Source organism: Stegodyphus dumicola, chromosome 8 (assembly GCF_044657685.1).
Source record: "Stegodyphus dumicola isolate Sdum_Otavi_A_Nest chromosome 8, ASM4465768v1".
Taxonomy (NCBI): Eukaryota; Metazoa; Arthropoda; class Arachnida; order Araneae; family Eresidae; genus Stegodyphus; species Stegodyphus dumicola.
In genome coordinates, this window is record NC_140775.1 from 169,353,942 (window position 1) to 169,373,313 (window position 19,372).

Sequence of the window (19,372 nt, forward strand, 5' to 3'; positions counted from 1 at the left end):
TATTAAATATATAATTACTTGTTTACAAATATGGCCTATAAGAAAATTACGCAGAGTTAGAAAATTATGTCAATATCAAATAACACATTTATCACATTTCATAATTATGGGATAAATCTCTGAAATTTATGTTATATTATTGTTTATAAAATTATGCAGATACAGTGTTCACACGATTCGTCAGGTATTCTTGAAATTTTTATCACCCAGTTCAGAGACATTCTAGTATGGGTAATTTTAATATTGTGCTTTATTTCATTAGCATATATTATTTTTCTAATTATATTTCATCTTAATTATGAATGCTTTTAGTTATTATCTTGGAGTGGTATGCATGCAAACCACATTCTTGTGGAAACAAGGCGCCTTTGGAGTGTACATGCGATTAAAATAGCAGCACGATCTTTCTCAAATTTAGTTATTAAATCAGCAGCACTTGTGTTACGATTCTGGAAAGGCATCCGTTTTATATATTGATCATCAGATTTCATGATCCTCTCTTCCATCCTGACCTGGCCATTCTCTCATCACCAGTTTCAAGCTCCAATTTAATCGCTCTCGATACTGTCGATTGATTAAAGCAACTTCGTTTAGCTGTCACGAGTGTTGAATATCCTTTTCAAACGTAAGTAACGGCCACACACTTCCCTTGCGTCAATTTTCATCCTTTTATGGCTTACAGAAAACGACGAATGACCGTTTCCTTCTTTTGCCGAACTGTTTATAGAAATCGGATGACACAATATTTCAGAATTGCTGTATGGCGCAATATGAATGTGGAATAATCTCATATCTTGCTTTGTAGCAACTAAGATAATTAAGAAATCCTTGGGACGGGGGCAGTGTTACGAATTTTGTACATAGATACGTAATTTTAGTGCAATTATATGTGAACTTGTTGTATTTTTCTGTGTAATATAACATGAAAAACAGAGAGAGAGAAGATATGACCGAAAAGTAAGAATACGGGGATAAGTCCATTTAACATTGAGTAAATGGGTATCTCGGTAATTTGGCGAGATATCGCCAAGCTGGCGACACCTTTCCCGACTTATTTTTGTTGCCAAATTTGGCGGGAAATCGCAAAAAGTCGCCTGACTTGATGATCATTTGACGACATTTTGATCCGGTCCCTGTATGAGTGTAATAGGTATTGTAATTGAATAAATGTAATTGATCACTATATTAGCTGTAACCGTAATTGGACTGCCATATTGACTTCCAGTAATTTCGAGAAGTACTAGAAATGTCTCGGCGGTGAACAAAATAATGCATTAACATTACAAAATGTTTATTTTTATAGGTTGTAGGGTTCCTCTCCCTTTGACCAAGGTGAACGTCGAGGAACCTAATAAACTATCTAGCGACATATCGCTGAGTTAGACTCAAGAAGGGTTAAAATTCCCTTTTATTCACTCGAATAACAGTCCGCCGAACCTTCTTGGGCTTACAGGGAATTCTCTACTCGGGCTTCAACTCAGAATAAGAAAATAAGAAATTTAAGGTGTCGGACCACGTTCGGAGCACTTTTTTTCAAAAAAGCAGTATATGTATACTATAAACACATTTTATCATTTATTATCTTCAGATATTAATTATGCAACATCAAAATTTAATATATCCTATTATTATCCTGCAAAAAAATGTTAAATTTACGTGAAATTTTAAGCAAATTTTAAAACGACTTGAAACATTCTATATGAAAAAATATTACAGTTATATTAAAAAAAGTCATAGAATAATAAATTACATGCTTTTATCTGGGAATTGACTTAGGATTTTAAGGATATCTTAAATAGTAAAAAAATTTCGGAATTTTGAATTTATGAGATTTTCGATAAATTCACGATGTCATTATTTAAATAACAGGCCTCAATTTCAAAATTATTTAACATATAAATATTCTGGTATGTCATTCCCTAGATAATTATGTATGGATTAAGCATACAAAGTTTTGTAAAAATAAAGTGATAATAATTTGATTTATCTTGCACCAAGGGAGCCAGCTTTTAGAAAAAAATAGATTTTGAGGAAAATGCATTTAAAGTTTAAAATGCTTTATTTTTATTGTTAAAGCTTATCCCAGTTATTACCTAAAACTCCCCATATATATAGGTTATACCTTCTTTTTATTCAACTTTATCTGTTTTTCTGTTTATATTCAGCCTATTTTTTTTATTTATTTTTTTTTTTTTTTTGTGGCAATTTTTACTCTGGGTAGTGAGTGATATTTTGATTTACTTAGTCGCTCCATGTCGAGCTTACTAAATCTCTCGACTGCATATTCACCATGTTGGATACCTATGTAATTTAAAATATCTAGTAAGTCTAAAAGCCCTCTGTTAAAGTCTATAACAGCTATATATGCCTCCAATTTAAGAGCACAATGACAACCATCGGTATAAATTTCCAAAAAATGTCATTAAAAGTTTGTTTGCATTTTGTGTCTTTCTTTATAAGCACTTTTAAAAGATGATCTGCTCACATCGTTTTATATACACTCTGAAGAATGTTAATTACATTCTTTTGCCCAGTCCTTTTGGATTTGTTTATGTACACTCTTCTAACTGATACAGCTCACTGATATTTACAAAAAATGTCTGCTCCATCTGGGCACTGACCATTTTTAGCTAGTTTTGCACTGGAGAAAGTGTGGAAAAATGGAGCAATTACAGCACTTTCCATTCGTTGTTCCTGATTCTAACTCCATTTTGAAGTTTGTCAATAAAGTCATCATTAATGAGCGACGTTGACCCCTCCATCAAGATATTTTTGTTTTCTCTTCAATTTTCTAACTCTGAAACAGGGCTTCTGAATATGACTTACGCGTTCATATTTGGTGACACTGCTTAAATCTTTTACGTCACAAATCACGTTCGAAAATATCTCCTGCCGATGAGAAGCATTTTAGTTTTAGTTCACTCGATGGGAATTGCTTTATTAATATTATTCTCTATTTCCTTCGCAACACATTTCATAAATTTGTTCCTTACGCATTTTCGTTTACAAACACGGCTTCGATTTTTTTATCACCCTGGAATGTTATTAAAAATAATAAAAGACTAAGATAAATCTAATTGCAGTATGCAATGTGTCGAATCAAATCAAACTCATATGCTAGTGAGGAGATAACGCTTTCAACAGGTAATTAATAAATATATTGCATTTAATTGGAAATAATTTCATGTTGCTGCACAGATTACAGATAAGATTCTATTAATTACCTCTCTTTAAAAGTCTTTACATTACATTTCAAAGATAACAAATTATTTTTGTCCATTTCTAGCTCTTTTCAACCCTTTGAAAACGCACTTTCGGTAATTTAAATGCCCATTTCCGGTTTTGTGTCTATGAAATCCTTAATATCTCAGTTTCTAATTAACGTAGAAACAAAAGTAGACCAGTTTTGGAAAGCTAAATAAACAGTTTATCCAATGAATGAATAAAAGAAAATTGCCATTTTTTTTGGCCAAAATTGGCCTTTTCAACGTGTTCGGATACCTTAACTATAATTACCTGAACGAGACTTAGCCGAAGCTAAACACAATTATCTAACGTAGTTGGCCCTTAAATTAATGGTGGTTGTTAATAGTTCTATTCCCGGCTAAATGTGCTGCTGGCTAAGCGTGTTAGCGGATAGCATATTTCACAAGTGCACATCTGTGTAGCCACCGAGGGAGTGGCTTCTAGGATAGACCAATTAACATCCAGTAATATTCCTGTCATATCACATGACCTTAAGCAAGATGGTTGAAAATATTCTACCATGAAGTTTTCTGTACAAAATAATTAAAGCATCGTCGATTGCTTCTGAAACTTTTCATTGCGAAGTTAGATCAAATATAGGAAATTATGAAGATTTCACTACCTGGTTGAAATAAATACAAACACATGTTGGATACTTCGCGAAAATATCGAGGTGAAATATTACTTAAGTGGAAAATGATAAGTAATAAGATGAAGAAAGAAATATGTGATAAACATCTGAGCCCAAATGCAATCTTTACATAAAACTATGCGTATTAGAAAAATATTTACACTAATTATATATGTAAATAGAAGTCAGCACTTTTTATTGCAGTCTGTATGAAAAAGATGTTCTATAATAATAACCAATGCAGAATTTTGTTCAAAGTGAACTTTACTACTTTGCATTCGTATACATTTAGTGCGTTAAATTTCGCATTTAATAAATGCTCACTCTGAAATGTACTGTCTAAACAAGAAAATACTCATCAAACAGAGTGAATTTATCGTATTCACAATGAGTATATTCAATTTATTCATATATAATTTTTAATGTTAACAATGGATATAATCATATCATATATGTTCTGAATCTTACACTTTAAAAATCAAAAGAATGCAAGCACTAAAATAAGAAAACACTAGATTCATTGTAACACTTTCAGTCATTCTCAGCTCAATTAAAAAAAATATACACTTGAATTCTCTTAATCTACATAATATGCCTTGAACATCAATCCTAATATTAATGAGTGATGAAAATCGCGAAAGTGAAATGTCAGCGATTAATCAAACTCAGAAAACGAAAGCACTAGGAGATTTTCTACTATTACGCCGTATGTTTATAACTGCGAAACAAATACATATTAAAACGTAAACAACATACGCTCACATGCACGAAGATTTAGCGTCACAAGAGCAATAGCAGCTCATTGGTCCATTTTTCGAAACCCCTCCCTCAGTGGCTACGCTGATGTGCACTTGTGAAATATGCTAGCGGATAATGTCTTCGGCTTAATGTTCGTTTCGGCTATGTGCGTGTCAGCTAAATGTTCGTATCTACTAAATACTGTGCCGGTCGGTAACAGCTGTGGGCTAAGTATCACGAGCCCGATTAATAAAACAAAATAAGAGCAAAAACTGCGAAATCTTAATTTAGACATAATATGAGGCGAGTGTGCATTACGCTAATACATCAAACTCACTATGGTCGTGATTAGTTTATGAAAAGTATGAGGCTGTTTTTAAGTTAATTTTTCTCAGGTTGAATCCTACAACAAACCACCACGACCCATTCGAATTACAATTTATTTGGATTTTGTCTGAAATACTTCGTTTACATTTAATTATATGCAAAACTGTGCTAGTCGGATCAGTAGATTTTTAAATTTATTGAATTAAAAATTAGTTTTTATAGTTAATCAAATAAAAGTTTCATACTTTTCTAAAAAGAGAAATAAGAATTGTTATCTCGTTTCTTAGGAAGAAATCCTGACTAATATATTCTTTTTCATGGCTTTCAATGTTCTAATTTTTTAGTAAACATCCGCATAGGGTATTTTCAGCTATTTTAAAATCTAATATCTTCGTATTTGCCTAAACTGGAGAGATAATTTGGGAATATCTTTGTATTTGCCTAAACTGGAGAGATAATTTGGACAAAGTTCAAAATACTAACAGAAATCAATACTGTTTCACAATAGATGCAGCGGATTCAATTCACTTATTGTACGGCATTGTTTTCGCTCTTGTCCGAATTGTTGCCAAAAAAAATTAAACTCGTCTTTTCCCATTTGCTTATCTTGATTCTTTTATTCCTAACCAGATTCAAAACTCATTTCGAAGAAAATGTATCTTAATTGTAACAACTGCGTTCAATTTTTATACTAAACTTCCACTGCATTCAACTATATAGATTATTCGTAATTCAATTGTTTGAGAAATTAAAAGGATATCCTTTTGTAATCCGAAAACAAAGTAAACAAATAAATTGATAAGGTAAACAAACGAGGTAAATAATCTTCCTTATTGTGTTGTCGTAAGCCTTTAATTTCCTAAATAACGTTATTTGTATGTCTAGCTATTATGCATCTTTTACTGTGATGCTTCCATTCAAGACATTGATGTCAGTACTTAATTATTGTTTACACTGATGATTTGGCCCTATATTTATTTAACTAATTTATGAATGGTAGCTTCAGTTTAGTAAGGAAATAATGTCTGCTTCAAAACAGAAACCTTTAGCAAACATGAGACATAAACTCTTATCTTTATCCTTCAAACTGTGTCTTCTCAATTTGCCATTTCGTCGATATTCCGCCAAATGGTTAAACGGCGGTTATTGTTACATTAATGAAATTTTGAGTCATTTTATACACAAACTTTGAAAATAATTACAACGTTAGTTTTTTCTTCAGTTAATATTCGTTTTTCAAACATGTTTGTTACTAAACGGCTCAATTAAAAATTACGCTAGTAGCATAAATATTTTAAAGCTACAACGCATCACTCAACAAAGGTAAGACTTTAAAGCATATGTAAAAATAATTTAAACCTTCTTCTATATATTGAAGTATTGGCTGAAGTACCCGACATTGCCTGGTGTTTACGCAGAGCTTATTTAGGCGAATGGAAGTACTTTTTCGAAATTTCATTTTCGAAGTATTCGCAAAAAGCTGATAGGGAACGCATTTAAATTCTGCTCTAAAGTTTTCACACTGTTCTGGAACGTTCTATCCTGTTCTAAAGGGATAACAACGCGGCGCCTTCTAGAAGTTTTAGTAAGAACTGGTACTTGGTTGGTTATCGGTTATTTCTTTTTTCGGAAAATTACCATCCATTTTGGCCGATTTCTTCATCGTTAGCATCATAAGCAGCTTTATATTGTTTCGAATTTTGTACATAAGTAGATGATAGTAATGCAATTATTTGTGAATGCTGTATTTTCCTACGAAATGTAACGCGAAAACTCTTAATAGAGAAGCTAAGCCCATTTAGCATTGAGTAAATGGGCTCTCTGTAATTTGGTAAAATATCGCCAAGCTGGCGCCAATTCCGGCTACTAATTTTTGTCGCAAAAAATCGCCAAGTCTTCAAACTTGGCGACATTTCTATCCGGTCCCTGTATCATTATAATAGGTATTGTAATTGAATAAATGTAATTGATCACTACATTAGGTGCAACCGTAATTCGACCCTCATATATTTCTTTCCAATACTTTCGAGAAGCAGAAAGCATTAAAAATATCTCGACAACCGGATGAAAACTATATAAGGCAGTATAGAGCATCTGTTCTTGTTTAGTTATTGTGAATTGTTAGTTTAGCGTGAACTGAGATATCTCCGCTTTCTGTATATACCTTTCTCTCTCGGTGAGCTTTACAATGCATTGTGTTTAACGTTGTTAATAGTTTGAAACGTAACTTTTAATTGTACTCTATGATACTGTAAATACCTGTACGAGTATTTCTGTGGAAAATTTCAGAACTCTGAAGTGATTTTATCTGATAAAAATAAATTTTATTAACCTGCCATCGAACCTGTGTGCATTCGCATAGCGGAGAACTATTAGAAACCCGTATGCAAGCAGCAATACATACATTCATATAGATTCTTCATGATTTCATTTCTTTAAATATTGTTGCGTGCGTACGTGTTCGTTATAGATTGAGGTCGGATGATAGGTCGATAATTTTTTTTTTTTTTTTATCAAAAGAAACACTTCAGAGTTCTGGAATTTTTCCCAGAAATACTCGTACAGGTGTTCACACTTCAAACTGCTAAGAATGTTAAACGCAATGCAAGCAAACCTCATCTGAAAGGCAAAGCTTTCAATACTCTGAAGTCGCTCTGAACTAACAACATAGAATAGATCCTCTCTCAGGCCTTCTATAGTTTTAATTCGACTGCTGAGATATTTCTAGTACTTCCTGTTTCTCAAAAGGGCCGAATACAGTTACAAATGAAATAAATAACAATTATTCAATTACAATACCTATTACGATTATAGACAAATAAGACTAGAACTACACCCCCATTGTACAAAATAACTTGTATATTAGGGATTTATGGTGCAGTCTAGAAGGTATATACTACTACCGTCGCGAGCGCACAGCAGCAAGGCCAGGAGTTCGAGAGATCCGTGGCCGAATCTATAGCTGTCACCACTGATTCAGTCGACACCGTACTTTTTAGAAAGGAGCAGGCCAGACGAGGGTCCCTGGGGAGTATTCTTAGCGGTAATCCCCTTCATCAATGGCAGATGCAGCTCAGCACTGAAAACAGCGTTTTCCAGAGTGAAGCACTCGCCATTCACGAGGCCATACGCTATCTAACGAATAATAAAATCTCCAAAGCCTTAATACATACAGATAGCCTGTCTTCTATGCAAGCAATTGCCAATTCAGAACATACCTCCCCGCAAATAGCAGGCATTCAAAAAAGTCTACGTGAAAATGTTCACAATCATTACGTCATAAAATGGATTAAAGCGCACACAGGTATTTATGGCAATGAACTTGCAGACGGCCTGGCAAAAGACGCCGCCACTGGGAACAACATTACTACAGTACAGATCCCATGGCCTACCTCATATCTAAAAAAGACCTTACGGCAAATTGTTTGCAATAAATGGCAGCAGGAGTGGACGAACAGCTTAACCGGCAGAAGAACCTTTTACTTCAAGCCAAAAGTAGATTTACAAAGACTTATCGCCAGTCCCCTCTTGGTACGTTACATATCCGGTCATGGCCCCTTCCCACAGTACTATCATCGACACGCTATCACCAGCACTGACGAATGCATCTGTGGCGAAGAGGGCACAGCAGACCATTACATCACTGCATGTCCCCTTACAGAGGACCACCATATTGCCATTCCTATAACGGATAGGCAGGCCTTCTGCAGGTTCCTCGTTAAGCATAAGCCAACAATACGCCAAATCACTGCCGTCATGTCAAAGCTAATGACACTTGGCACAGAATTGTGTCAAACGGCTTAATGTAACTTATGGTGTCAAGCAGCATAGTGACTACCACATAGGAATCACAAATTTATGCATGTACTATGCCTATTTTTCACATCAGACTATTTATATACAGACTGCAACCCAATCTGCAGATTACCTTTCCTTGTGCAATTAGTAATGTTACAATATTTCAACATAGTGACCTTTTTTGCATGTATATTACATGCAAATTAATATAACCTGCATTATATAATAATGTGTGTAGTATGTGAAATGCAGGTTTGTAATATGCACTATGTAAAACATGGCACAGAATTTTAAGAAACTGCTTAATGTATCCTTCAGTAATTGTAAACTGTACTATTTAATGTGTGTAATATGTACCATGCTAATATTATTATATTATGTACCATGCTAATATTATTATATTATGTACCATGCTAATATACTAAGTAATTGTAAACTGTAAATGCGTGTAATATGTACCATGCTAATATTCTAAGTAATTGTAATCTGTAAATGTGTGTAATATGTACCATGTCTCAGTAATTATGTGTAATATGTACCATGTCTCAGTAATTGTGTGTAATATGTACCATGCTAACACTCTCAGCATTTAAACTTAAGCACTATGCAATCTCTCACTAAATGTTTAATGTACTATGAAATGTGTGTTATATGTACCATGCAAGTATCAATTAATATTATTAACTATTAATGAACTTCTTAGTAAATATAATCAGTCCTATGTAATGTATGTACTATCTATCATGCAAGTCTGTAAATAATAATGAATGCATAATGTTAACCTAAGTACCTAATTAAGTATGATTACGTAAATATGAACTCAACGGATGCAACGTACCTTAAACATAAGTTATATTCAATTTCCAGGTAAACGCAATATATAGTATGTAATGTGTAAAATATATACCATGCAATATGAATATTTATGTATCATACAAGCCTGGATTTGCAAGTCTGAACGTATTAAGTACTTTAAAGACAAGTATTCATCAATCACTCAATAAATGTAAAAAGCAAGTAATATGCACCATGCAAGTATTAATTAATATCATAAACTATTAATTAATTTCTTAGTAAATGTAATCAATATTATGTAATGTGTGTACTATGTACCATGCAAGTCTGTAAACAATAATGAATGCATAATTATGTTTAATTAATATTAAAATATTGAACCTTGCGGATGCAACGTACCTTAAACATAAGTAAAAACAATTTCTGAGTAAATGCAATATATAGTATGTAACGTGTGAGAATATGTACCATGCAATATGAATGTACATGCATCAAGCAAGTTTGAATAGGGTATAGAACATATAATAGTCATGCAAGTCAGAATATGGTAATAGTTAAATGCAATTCTGCAAGTCTGAACATAACGAAATTAAGTACTATTAAGTTTCTCAGTAATTGTAATCTGTACTATTTAATGTGTGCAACATGTACCATGTTAATATTATTGTAATATGTAACATGCTAATTTTCTCAGCAATTGTATTTTTTTTTTTTTTACTGTAAATTGTAAATGTGTGTAATATGTACCATGCAAATATACCCCATGTCTCAGTAATTGTGTGTAATATGTACCATGTCAATATTCACAGTACTATTTAATGTGTATAATATGTACCATTCTAATTAATTAGCATGCACTATTTAATGTGTGTAATATGTACCAATGTGTGTAATATGTACTATGCAAACTGTAAATAATAATTAATGCGTAAAGCCAACCTATGTGCTAACCTAAGAACCCAACTATACATACCTATAGTAAGAATTGAATCAAACAGGTGTAAAGTACCTTAAACATAAATATTAAGTACCCTAAACAAAAGTATTAATCAATCTGTCAGTAAATGTAAACTGCACTATGAAATGTGTATGATATGTATGATATGTACCATGCAAGTATTAAATAATATTATTAATAATTAAATTAAATAATTAAATTCTTAGAAATGTAATTTGTATTATGTAATGCGTGAACTATGTACAATGCAAGTCTTCTCAGTAAATATAAGCTGTACTATGTAATGTATATAATATGCACTATGCAAACCTGTAAACAATAATGAATGCGTAGTGTTAAACTATGTGTTAACTTAAATACCTAAGATGTAAAGTACCTTTAACATAAGTATTAATCAATCTCTCTGTGTGTAATATGTACCATGAAAGTCTGTAAATAATAATGAATGCATAGAGTTAACCTAAGTATCTAATCATGTATAATTAACGTAAATATTGAACCTTACGGATGCAAAGAACCTTAAACATAAGTCATATTCAATTTCCCAGTAAATGTAATGTGTAATATGAAATGTGTGAAATATGTACCATGCAATATGAATGTAAATGCACCATGCAAGTATGAATAAGCAAGTCCGAATATGGTACGGCATGTGTAATAGGCGTGCAAGTCAGAGTATGGCAATATGTACCATGCAAGTCTGAATGGGTAGCGATAACCTAAGTACCTAATTATGTCATTCTAGATAAGGGCGGGCGTGGTGCTCATACCAATTAACCGTAACGGTAGAGGGATGGTGCCCACGTCCTCCGTCACTCACTCACTCTTAGCGGTAATCCCCTCGGAATCTACATGTAGTAACCCTCCCAATCGGGAAGTTCTAGCGCGTTTTTATTTATTATATGTCCAAGACCATAAATATCTCTGTCACCATTGGAACTGAACGCTTAGGTGTTCTCAAGGTCGGCTATAGCGTCACTAAAGTGACGAGCCACCAATTGAAACCTTAGTACCATCTGCCTATTAACTAGAGTAACTGCGAGATTCCCCCAGTCAGAGGAGGACGGAGACCTCAATCGGTCAGACGGAGGCCTAACTCCGTAGGTGGATCAGCTACACGAGTGCAGCACGAGCCACCATAGAAACCTGTTGGCTAAAGCGTTTCTAGTGAAACGAGCCACCAAATGAAACCTTTTAATACGAGTGTAAACGACCTCGACCAGAGGAGAGGCAGAGTACCAAGGAGAACATGGCCGCAAAAGCAAAGGGGCTCCTTAAGTCGGGAACCACGCACCAAGCCAAGAACCCCACCATGTCGCCGTAAGCATAGCGGGAGGGATAACCGACAGCAGAGCGGGTCGTCGTGATCCGGGCAGCAAATGCAACCTCTAAGGTTGTCAGACATTGCTCTAGACCGGAAGACGGGGCCAAAGGCCGCGTTTATAATCCGGTTGGCGCCAAGGGCAGAGATATCTGATCGCCCGACACCTCGAGGACCCGGCCAATTCCAGAGGGCAGGCTACGAACCGTTGCATCTAGTTAATGGCAACAATGTTAATCTTACTTTAACATTGGCTATTCAATCATTTGTTTTTTAATTGCTTTTTTTTTACTTTTCGCTTAATACTAGATAGCGTTAGATGCTTTGCTTTCTATCATTTATCTAGAAAATTCTCAAATCTTTCTCCTTTATTTTTACGCAAGTATGTATTTTTTTTATCTTTGTCACTACTGCTACTAGAGGAGAATGTTCTGTTTAATCTTCAAACTTATAGACTTCCGAATACATTCCTGTTTCACTGATTCTTAGTTATTTTAGCATTGTCTTGATGCATTTCCACTGATTGATAGCACTGTGGGTAAAGAGAAGGTATATTCATATTTGAAAATTTGGTATAAAATATGTGGAATTAACCTTAGAGTTTTCCGTACACTCTTTAATTTTTATTTGTTGTTATATCAAAAACCAGCAACAATCATATATTTTTCTGAAAAACGTTCTTTAGATTCTTTAGATTCTTTAATTCTTTAAACCTAAAATTTTCTTACCTTTGATAATAATAATTGGATTTATTTTTATTGCGATCATTTAAATATACCTAAGATTTCCGTACTGTGAGAACACTTTTCAATTTTTGTCCGAATAACTGTTTCGCATATAGTATTCTGCAGCACGTTCTGCTTTCGGCGATATGTCGTAAAGAAAGACAATTCACGTTACTTTTCTTCGCCTTTTTAAGATTCAAATTAATATTTAGCACGTTTTTTACTGTTGACACTGAGTATTTTAATGCAGCTGTCCTTTGACTTCGAAGAGTTTCTTATAACATTAAAGTTCTAACCTTTGTAACATTCGAAATATTTCTTTTTTCCCTTGGATATGTATTTTGAATGATTTTTCTCCTTGAAGTCGAAATTTGGTGTTTTTTCCCTTTCTAACTGACAATATTACCTATCGTTGCTTTAATACGGGGAAATGCTAAATACTAATATATCTTTTCGGAACATAGTCTTCCGTCCATTGCTTCTTTAAAAGCGCCATTTTACATGAGAACAAAATTGTCAAATAGCAAACGATAATTTACACTTTCAAAAATGTAGTTGCTATTAAAAAATTCTTTTCCAAGAAGTCTATTTTTTAAAGCAAAATAAAGTCTCCTAAAAAATGCGTGAGGAGCCTCATAGCTTGCTGTTTAAGCAGTAATGCAGCATAATCAGGATTCTCTCTCTAACATGTTACGTGAACTAACAAGAAAGTGAAATGGGATATTCTTAAAAAAAAGCGTAATACTTCCTTTCTGTGAATTCTCGAGAGGAAGGGATATTTTATTTCTCTGAAAACGAAAATATATCTATATTTCTGTATAGATAAGGTTCTCTGAATATATTGCCTCTAGATATAATGTTTTCGAGTTCTAGTAAAAAGTTTTCGTAACATAAAGAAATATTATTATTCTCATAATAATTTGAATCACGAAAATGGAGAAGTAAATTGTTATATTTAATAAAAAGGAGTGTATTCCGTCTTCTTAAGTAGACTCCAGAAAGTACACTGTGCAAAACAAAATGGGACAGTTCTATATCTCCTGTTCTACTGGGGCGATTGAGGAAATTCAAATTGCGTTTTTCGTGTCTCGAAAGCTCAACTTATGATATGTATTAGATTTATATATAGCATTGTTCTAATGTAGGTATTTTGACACAAAATCGGACTTTTTTCTGAAATGACTTGCCAATTTTCCCCATATTTCGATTCTACGATTCAAATTGTGCCAAACTGCCAAGTTTTGCAAAGATCGCACGAGTAGTTTTTAAAACATTAAGTGTCAAAATTTTAGCTCCTCTATGTTAATCCAATTTGGTATGTAGTTATTAATATCTCTGTTTTTATTACACTTACTTGATTCCTTCTTGATGAAATCTAGGTTTCTTCCAAATAAAATTTATCTATTTTTTGTGATTCATTTTTTAAATTAGTATATTTAAATTATTTTTGTAAATTTTTCGTTTTTTCAAGTTTTGTATTATAACCTATAAAATTTTAACCATCTTCTTAAAGTAGATGTCTTTCTAAGCACACCTGCAAAAACTTCAGAGTTATTTATTCAAAATTTCTTAAGATATAGTGAATTTATATATTGGCGGGTTTTGAAATTTGGCATATTAGTTGAAAACGATAACAATATCAAATGTGGTTTACGCACTTTGTTAAAATTAGTTGAAAGTAGGAACGAAGTGACTTTTTTCCTCTCATGCACAATGTAAAAAGGGAAAGGAGAATAGGTTGCCATAAATTCAGAAGTATGACAAGTGAATTATTTTTGGTGCAAACAGAAAAAAATACGCCAAGATAAATTTTTGGATTTTGTCCTTAAATTTCACACCAGACTTTACAAAATTTAATAATAAGGCATAATGTAAGCCGTAGAATCGAAATATAGAATAAATTGGGATGTTATTTCAAAAAAAGTCCGATTTTGTGTCAAAATTCCTATATTAGAATAAAGCCTTATATAAACCTAATATCTATCCTAAGTCGCGGTTTCGAGATATGAGAATAATTATAATTCTACTAGTTTATAATAACTGAACTTCTACGCGTTCACAGCAAATTCTTTATAAGTTCTTTTACAAATTCGGTGTTTTCAGTCTGCAGAAGAGAAAAAAATTTAAATTTTTAAAAAAATAGAAGATAATTTTAAAGTTGTATAATAGTAATAAACGTGTGTGAGGTCTCCTAATAAGTTCAAATTATTCTTAGTAGGAAAAGTATAATGTAGGAGATATGTTTGTATGTTTGTTTTTTAATTGTGTTTCTTTTTATCTTTCAGAAGGTGAAGGCATCGGAGCACGTCTTAGTAGTTGGCGTGTTTTCTTAGTCGTCTGTGCCACACCTGCCCTTTTGACCGTCTTCGGCCTGTTCTTCCTACCAGAAAGCCCGAGATATCTGCTGGAAGTAAGGAGAAAGATCATTCATTTCTTGACCTCATTATGAAATATAAAAGATGGAATAGTGACTAAACTTTTTCCTTCATGTGCAGAGTCCATGTTTATTTTATAAGGTATTTCTCCCGCCTTCCTAGCGTGCCTTCGTGGTGTAGTGGTTCTGCACGCTAGGCCGGTATCCAGAAATCCGTGGTTCGATTCCCGGTGAAGGCGATTGCTCATTTTTCATCTTGCCTGCTTCCAAAAAATACCTAATGTCTCTACAATTTCTTAAAATAGTTTGGATGATTAAAACTATAATGACATATATTGTGCTTGCTTGATAACATTTCGTATTTTAAAATAAGAAGTAAATATTTACAGAAGAAGATTCATATACAAATTAAAAGGATCCTAAGACGCCTCATTTACATACAGAACTTTCGCAACTGATAAAGTATCCTATAAAAAGGCAGAGTTTTAATTCTTTAGTAATACTACTTTGTTTCCTTTTTAATATTTTTCATTATATATTTAGTGTTATTATAGTAAGCATTATGCAGTGTCTATACAGAATGTTGGAATAAAAAGTATTCGGGCATCTTATTCATTCCAAATTAGCTTATCATATGTTTAGGAAATGTTTATTTAGTACACTCATACCACTTTTCTCCACTCTGCGCTTGCATGTACGTTGATGTTAATATGGTCGTCAATTTTACGCGTTTTTTTACGGCGTGAAGATTGTGAACAAGTGCTTTTATTCTTTTGGGGTCAGCAGTAAGGTATTATTCTTACGAAATTCTAAAGTTATTGAGCGACTACGGAGAAGCGCCATTTTTTTCCGTCATGCTGCGAGTCCTGACAATCATTTCTTTTTTCGACTAAGAATATTTTTGTGTAAACAATAACTGTCATTTTAAGTAAGATATTCTCTTCATTGGGATATAATTCATCAAATGCTGATGCAAGGGGTATTCGCGATGTTGTATGAGGATTGACGCTTGTGTTCTAATTCTTCCATATTACAAATCTGTTTCACATAACTTCACGAACTATCTAAACATTGTAATAATATTGTGCTTGGTCGGCAGCTTTATATCGGCCGTAATGATTATTACAAAGTAGCTACAAGTAAGAACTAAAATGTAGGTGTGAATTTGTTTTGGGGGCACTATGCAGTGTAACGAGTAAGTAAACATTTTTCTATCTTTTATCATTATCTGTTTTTACTACCACAGTATAAAGGAAAATTGACAAAGTAGTTCATTTTTTTCATAATTGTGTCAATGCAATGATAGGATAAAAAGCATTCCGGTTGCTGTATGTTTCATTTCATTATGTTTGGAAGTGATCAGAGAAGAGAAAATGTGAAAACCTAACGGCACCCTCACCGGGAATCTAGCTACACATTTTTCAATGTGAAAACCTAACGGCACCCTCGCCGGGAATCGAGCTACACATTTTTCAATGTAAAAACCTAACGGCACCCTCACCGGGAATCGAGCTACACATTTTTCAATGTGAAAACCTAACGGCACCCTCGCCGGGAATCGAGCTACACATTTTTCAATGTAAAAACCTAACGGCACCCTCGCCGGGAATCGAGCTACACATTTTTCAATGTAAAAACCTAACGGCACCCTCACCGGGAATCGAGCTACACATTTTTCAACGTAAAAACCTAACGGCACCCTCACCGGGATTCGAGCTACACATTTTTCAATGTAAAAACCTAACGGCACCCTCGCCGGGAATCGAGCTACACATTTTTCATCTGACAGTGGATGTGTTTACTATAAGAGTGTGCATAGCGGAGACGCGGTAATTACTTACAAGCATGTTTGGCTTAACTTTAACCATAGCGTCTGTTTGTTTATTCTTTTAGAAGCTAACAATTGCTATCTTGATACGGCAGCCAGTGCTGTTGAGACCGCACGAACCTGACGTGCTGTTGATACGTAAGTGCTGATATCACGTACGAAAATTTAATGGAACAGGTAACTCAGAGGCTATCCAAAGTGTTCATTGCGTTGTAGAATATGACTCACGTAAAACAATTTCCACTGTTCCTCATTTTCACCATGTTTTGGCTTGTTTGATGTTATTTTCCGTTATTATGACATTCTAACAATAGTAGAATATATTTATTTAACTGGTTAATCATGATCAAAATATTCGGATTATGATCCTTATTGGCATCTAGAAATAAATTGTGCCGCCCAACCGGTCAAAAAAACCACGGGCGCAGCCCCCAGCCCCCCCTGGCCGATGAAATCGGCCTTATGACTACAAGGGGACAGACCCGTCCAACACAGAAGCGAGGGAGCCAGTGAGCCGGCCGTGCTCAATTGATTATTTAAAGTTATTATACAGTTAATACAAATGCCAGAATTCATAAACCTCTGTTATTCAATCAAATTCCGAGAAACCAGGCCCTGGATCCGAGTAACATAAGGATTAGAATAATGAAACATAACAAAATAATAAAAACAAATATAAATGGTTACAAGCTTTTAACCCTTTTCCTTCTTAAGCTCACATACACACAAAAGCTAACTAAATAATATTGTAATACACAATGTTAGAACATAAAACAAGGCGCCACATAAAGCATGCATAAAATGAAACACACAATATAAAGTGTCCATCCAATTATTCATCCCTCTATTCCTATTATTTCTTTATTTTTATTAATTATACTAATTACATTTCTTGCAAAATTTTTCAACTTTTCATACTTAATTCCTACATTTTTAACATTTACAATGCCGTATTTAACCCTCACTCAACCGATATGGTGGTTAGCGTAGCTGATTGCTATGCCGAAGGGCCTGGCTTCGAATCCCGGAGTAGGCATCGATGTCCCTCCCCCGGGGTGCTCTTCATCAAAATTGAGGACGCAAGTAAGCGAAATCCTACTGTCACCTGTAAGGCGCTCAAGGCTATTGCCAACGACAGGCGTATCTTTCTCTCCTTGTCTCGAGGAATTTATTGAGCTTGGGCTGATGCTACTGTCAGACAAGTGAGCATAAGTAACAACAGCAACAGAAATAAATTGTAATAACCTGATCAAAAATTTTTTTTTGCCTTTGTTAATTCGCTGGAATAAAAGAAGGTAAGGTGCTTTCTCATCATCGTCAAAGACTAAAAAATGAAAAATTTTGCCGGAGCAGAAAATCAAATGATGGAAAAGATCAGGCCCAAACCCGTTATCTCAGGATCAGCTCTGTTCATCTCTGGGACATAGATCTGCGCTATGGTTCTTCTCTTCAGAAGTGAAAAATAATAAAGTCTTGAATAGTAGCTTCACTTTTAATAAACTGACTTAGCATTTGTGCTGCTCTGAATCTAGCTTTTAAATTCTGTCTGTAGTAGTTTGGCCTTTCTTAATTTTTTATTATGGAGTAGATGATGTTTTCAAGAAATGTCTCGATCTCCTTATCTTGTATCTCTTCGTCAGCTTCATTTAAATTTTAGGAGGTGAGGCAATTTTTCCTTTAATTTCATCGCTGTATGAAGTTTTCTTTTGAATTTTATCAAAATGTTCTTCGTTTGTATGTAGGGCTAGAGAATCTTCTTTTTTGAGATAAAGGGCTGTATTTGAGTCTTTTTCAAAATTTGCTTTGTAGAATCTATATCCTCTGTTGCTGCTAACGTGTTCAACACCAAAAGAAATTAAAAAGCGATTTTCTCTATGTTTTTTTTTTTTTTTAAATGGCAAAGCCCATTTTGATGGTTTACATTGTTTGCAGCAACATTCTAGATTATTATTACAGGCATACTGAGTATTGGATACTAATACTGAGTAGGCATACTGAGTATTGGATACTGAGTATACCCACTGGAGTGGGTAAACACTGTGTCGGTCTTTTCTTGCGGAAATAGTTTTCAATACTCACGTTAACGGTGAACGTATTATTCAGGTTAAATATGGATTTCCGTGCATTGTTTCTTCTCAATTAGAGAAAATAAATAGAGTTTCTTAATTTTTGGACTTTACAATTGAGAATTTCCATCGTTCTAAATCATTAAAAATTGCTTTCCCGCTTACTGGAAAAAGGAGCTTTTTCAGGACCGCTCCAATATTTTTTTTACTATCCTAACGGTGTGTCTGAAAAAGATGCTGAAATGCATACATGGAAAATCGTATGGAAAGAGATTTGTTCGTATTATATCCTGAAATCTGTAAATGTCTTCGCATAAAGGAAGATGTCTTCATCTGAGCCCTGTGTTCGTCTTCAAAAATTTATCTAAACAGTTCATCAATGTTTAACCAGTCGAGTACATCTTGCGCGAATACAATGTAAGGGATATTTTCTTTAGGTTTGGCCCCGGTTTCTGGATATTTTAAGTTCTCAAAGCTACTGAAGTGGTTGCTTTGTGAAGTACCCATGGGTTCTATATTTTCAGAAATTTTTGAAGGCTTGTGTGTAGTTTTCTATTCATCACCT

The 19,372-nt window shown here is 34.0% G+C and overlaps 1 protein-coding gene across 1 annotated transcript in view; it reads left to right on the plus strand.

The window, feature by feature from the left end:
* Window positions 1–19,372, plus strand: part of LOC118194282 (synaptic vesicle glycoprotein 2C-like) — a 100,113-nt gene that overhangs the window by 28,856 nt on the left and 51,885 nt on the right. The window contains exon 5 of the mRNA XM_085822729.1: window positions 14,825–14,949. Within this exon, the coding sequence (XP_085678855.1) occupies window positions 14,825–14,949 (125 nt within the window). The remainder of the gene's footprint in view (window positions 1–14,824; window positions 14,950–19,372) is intronic.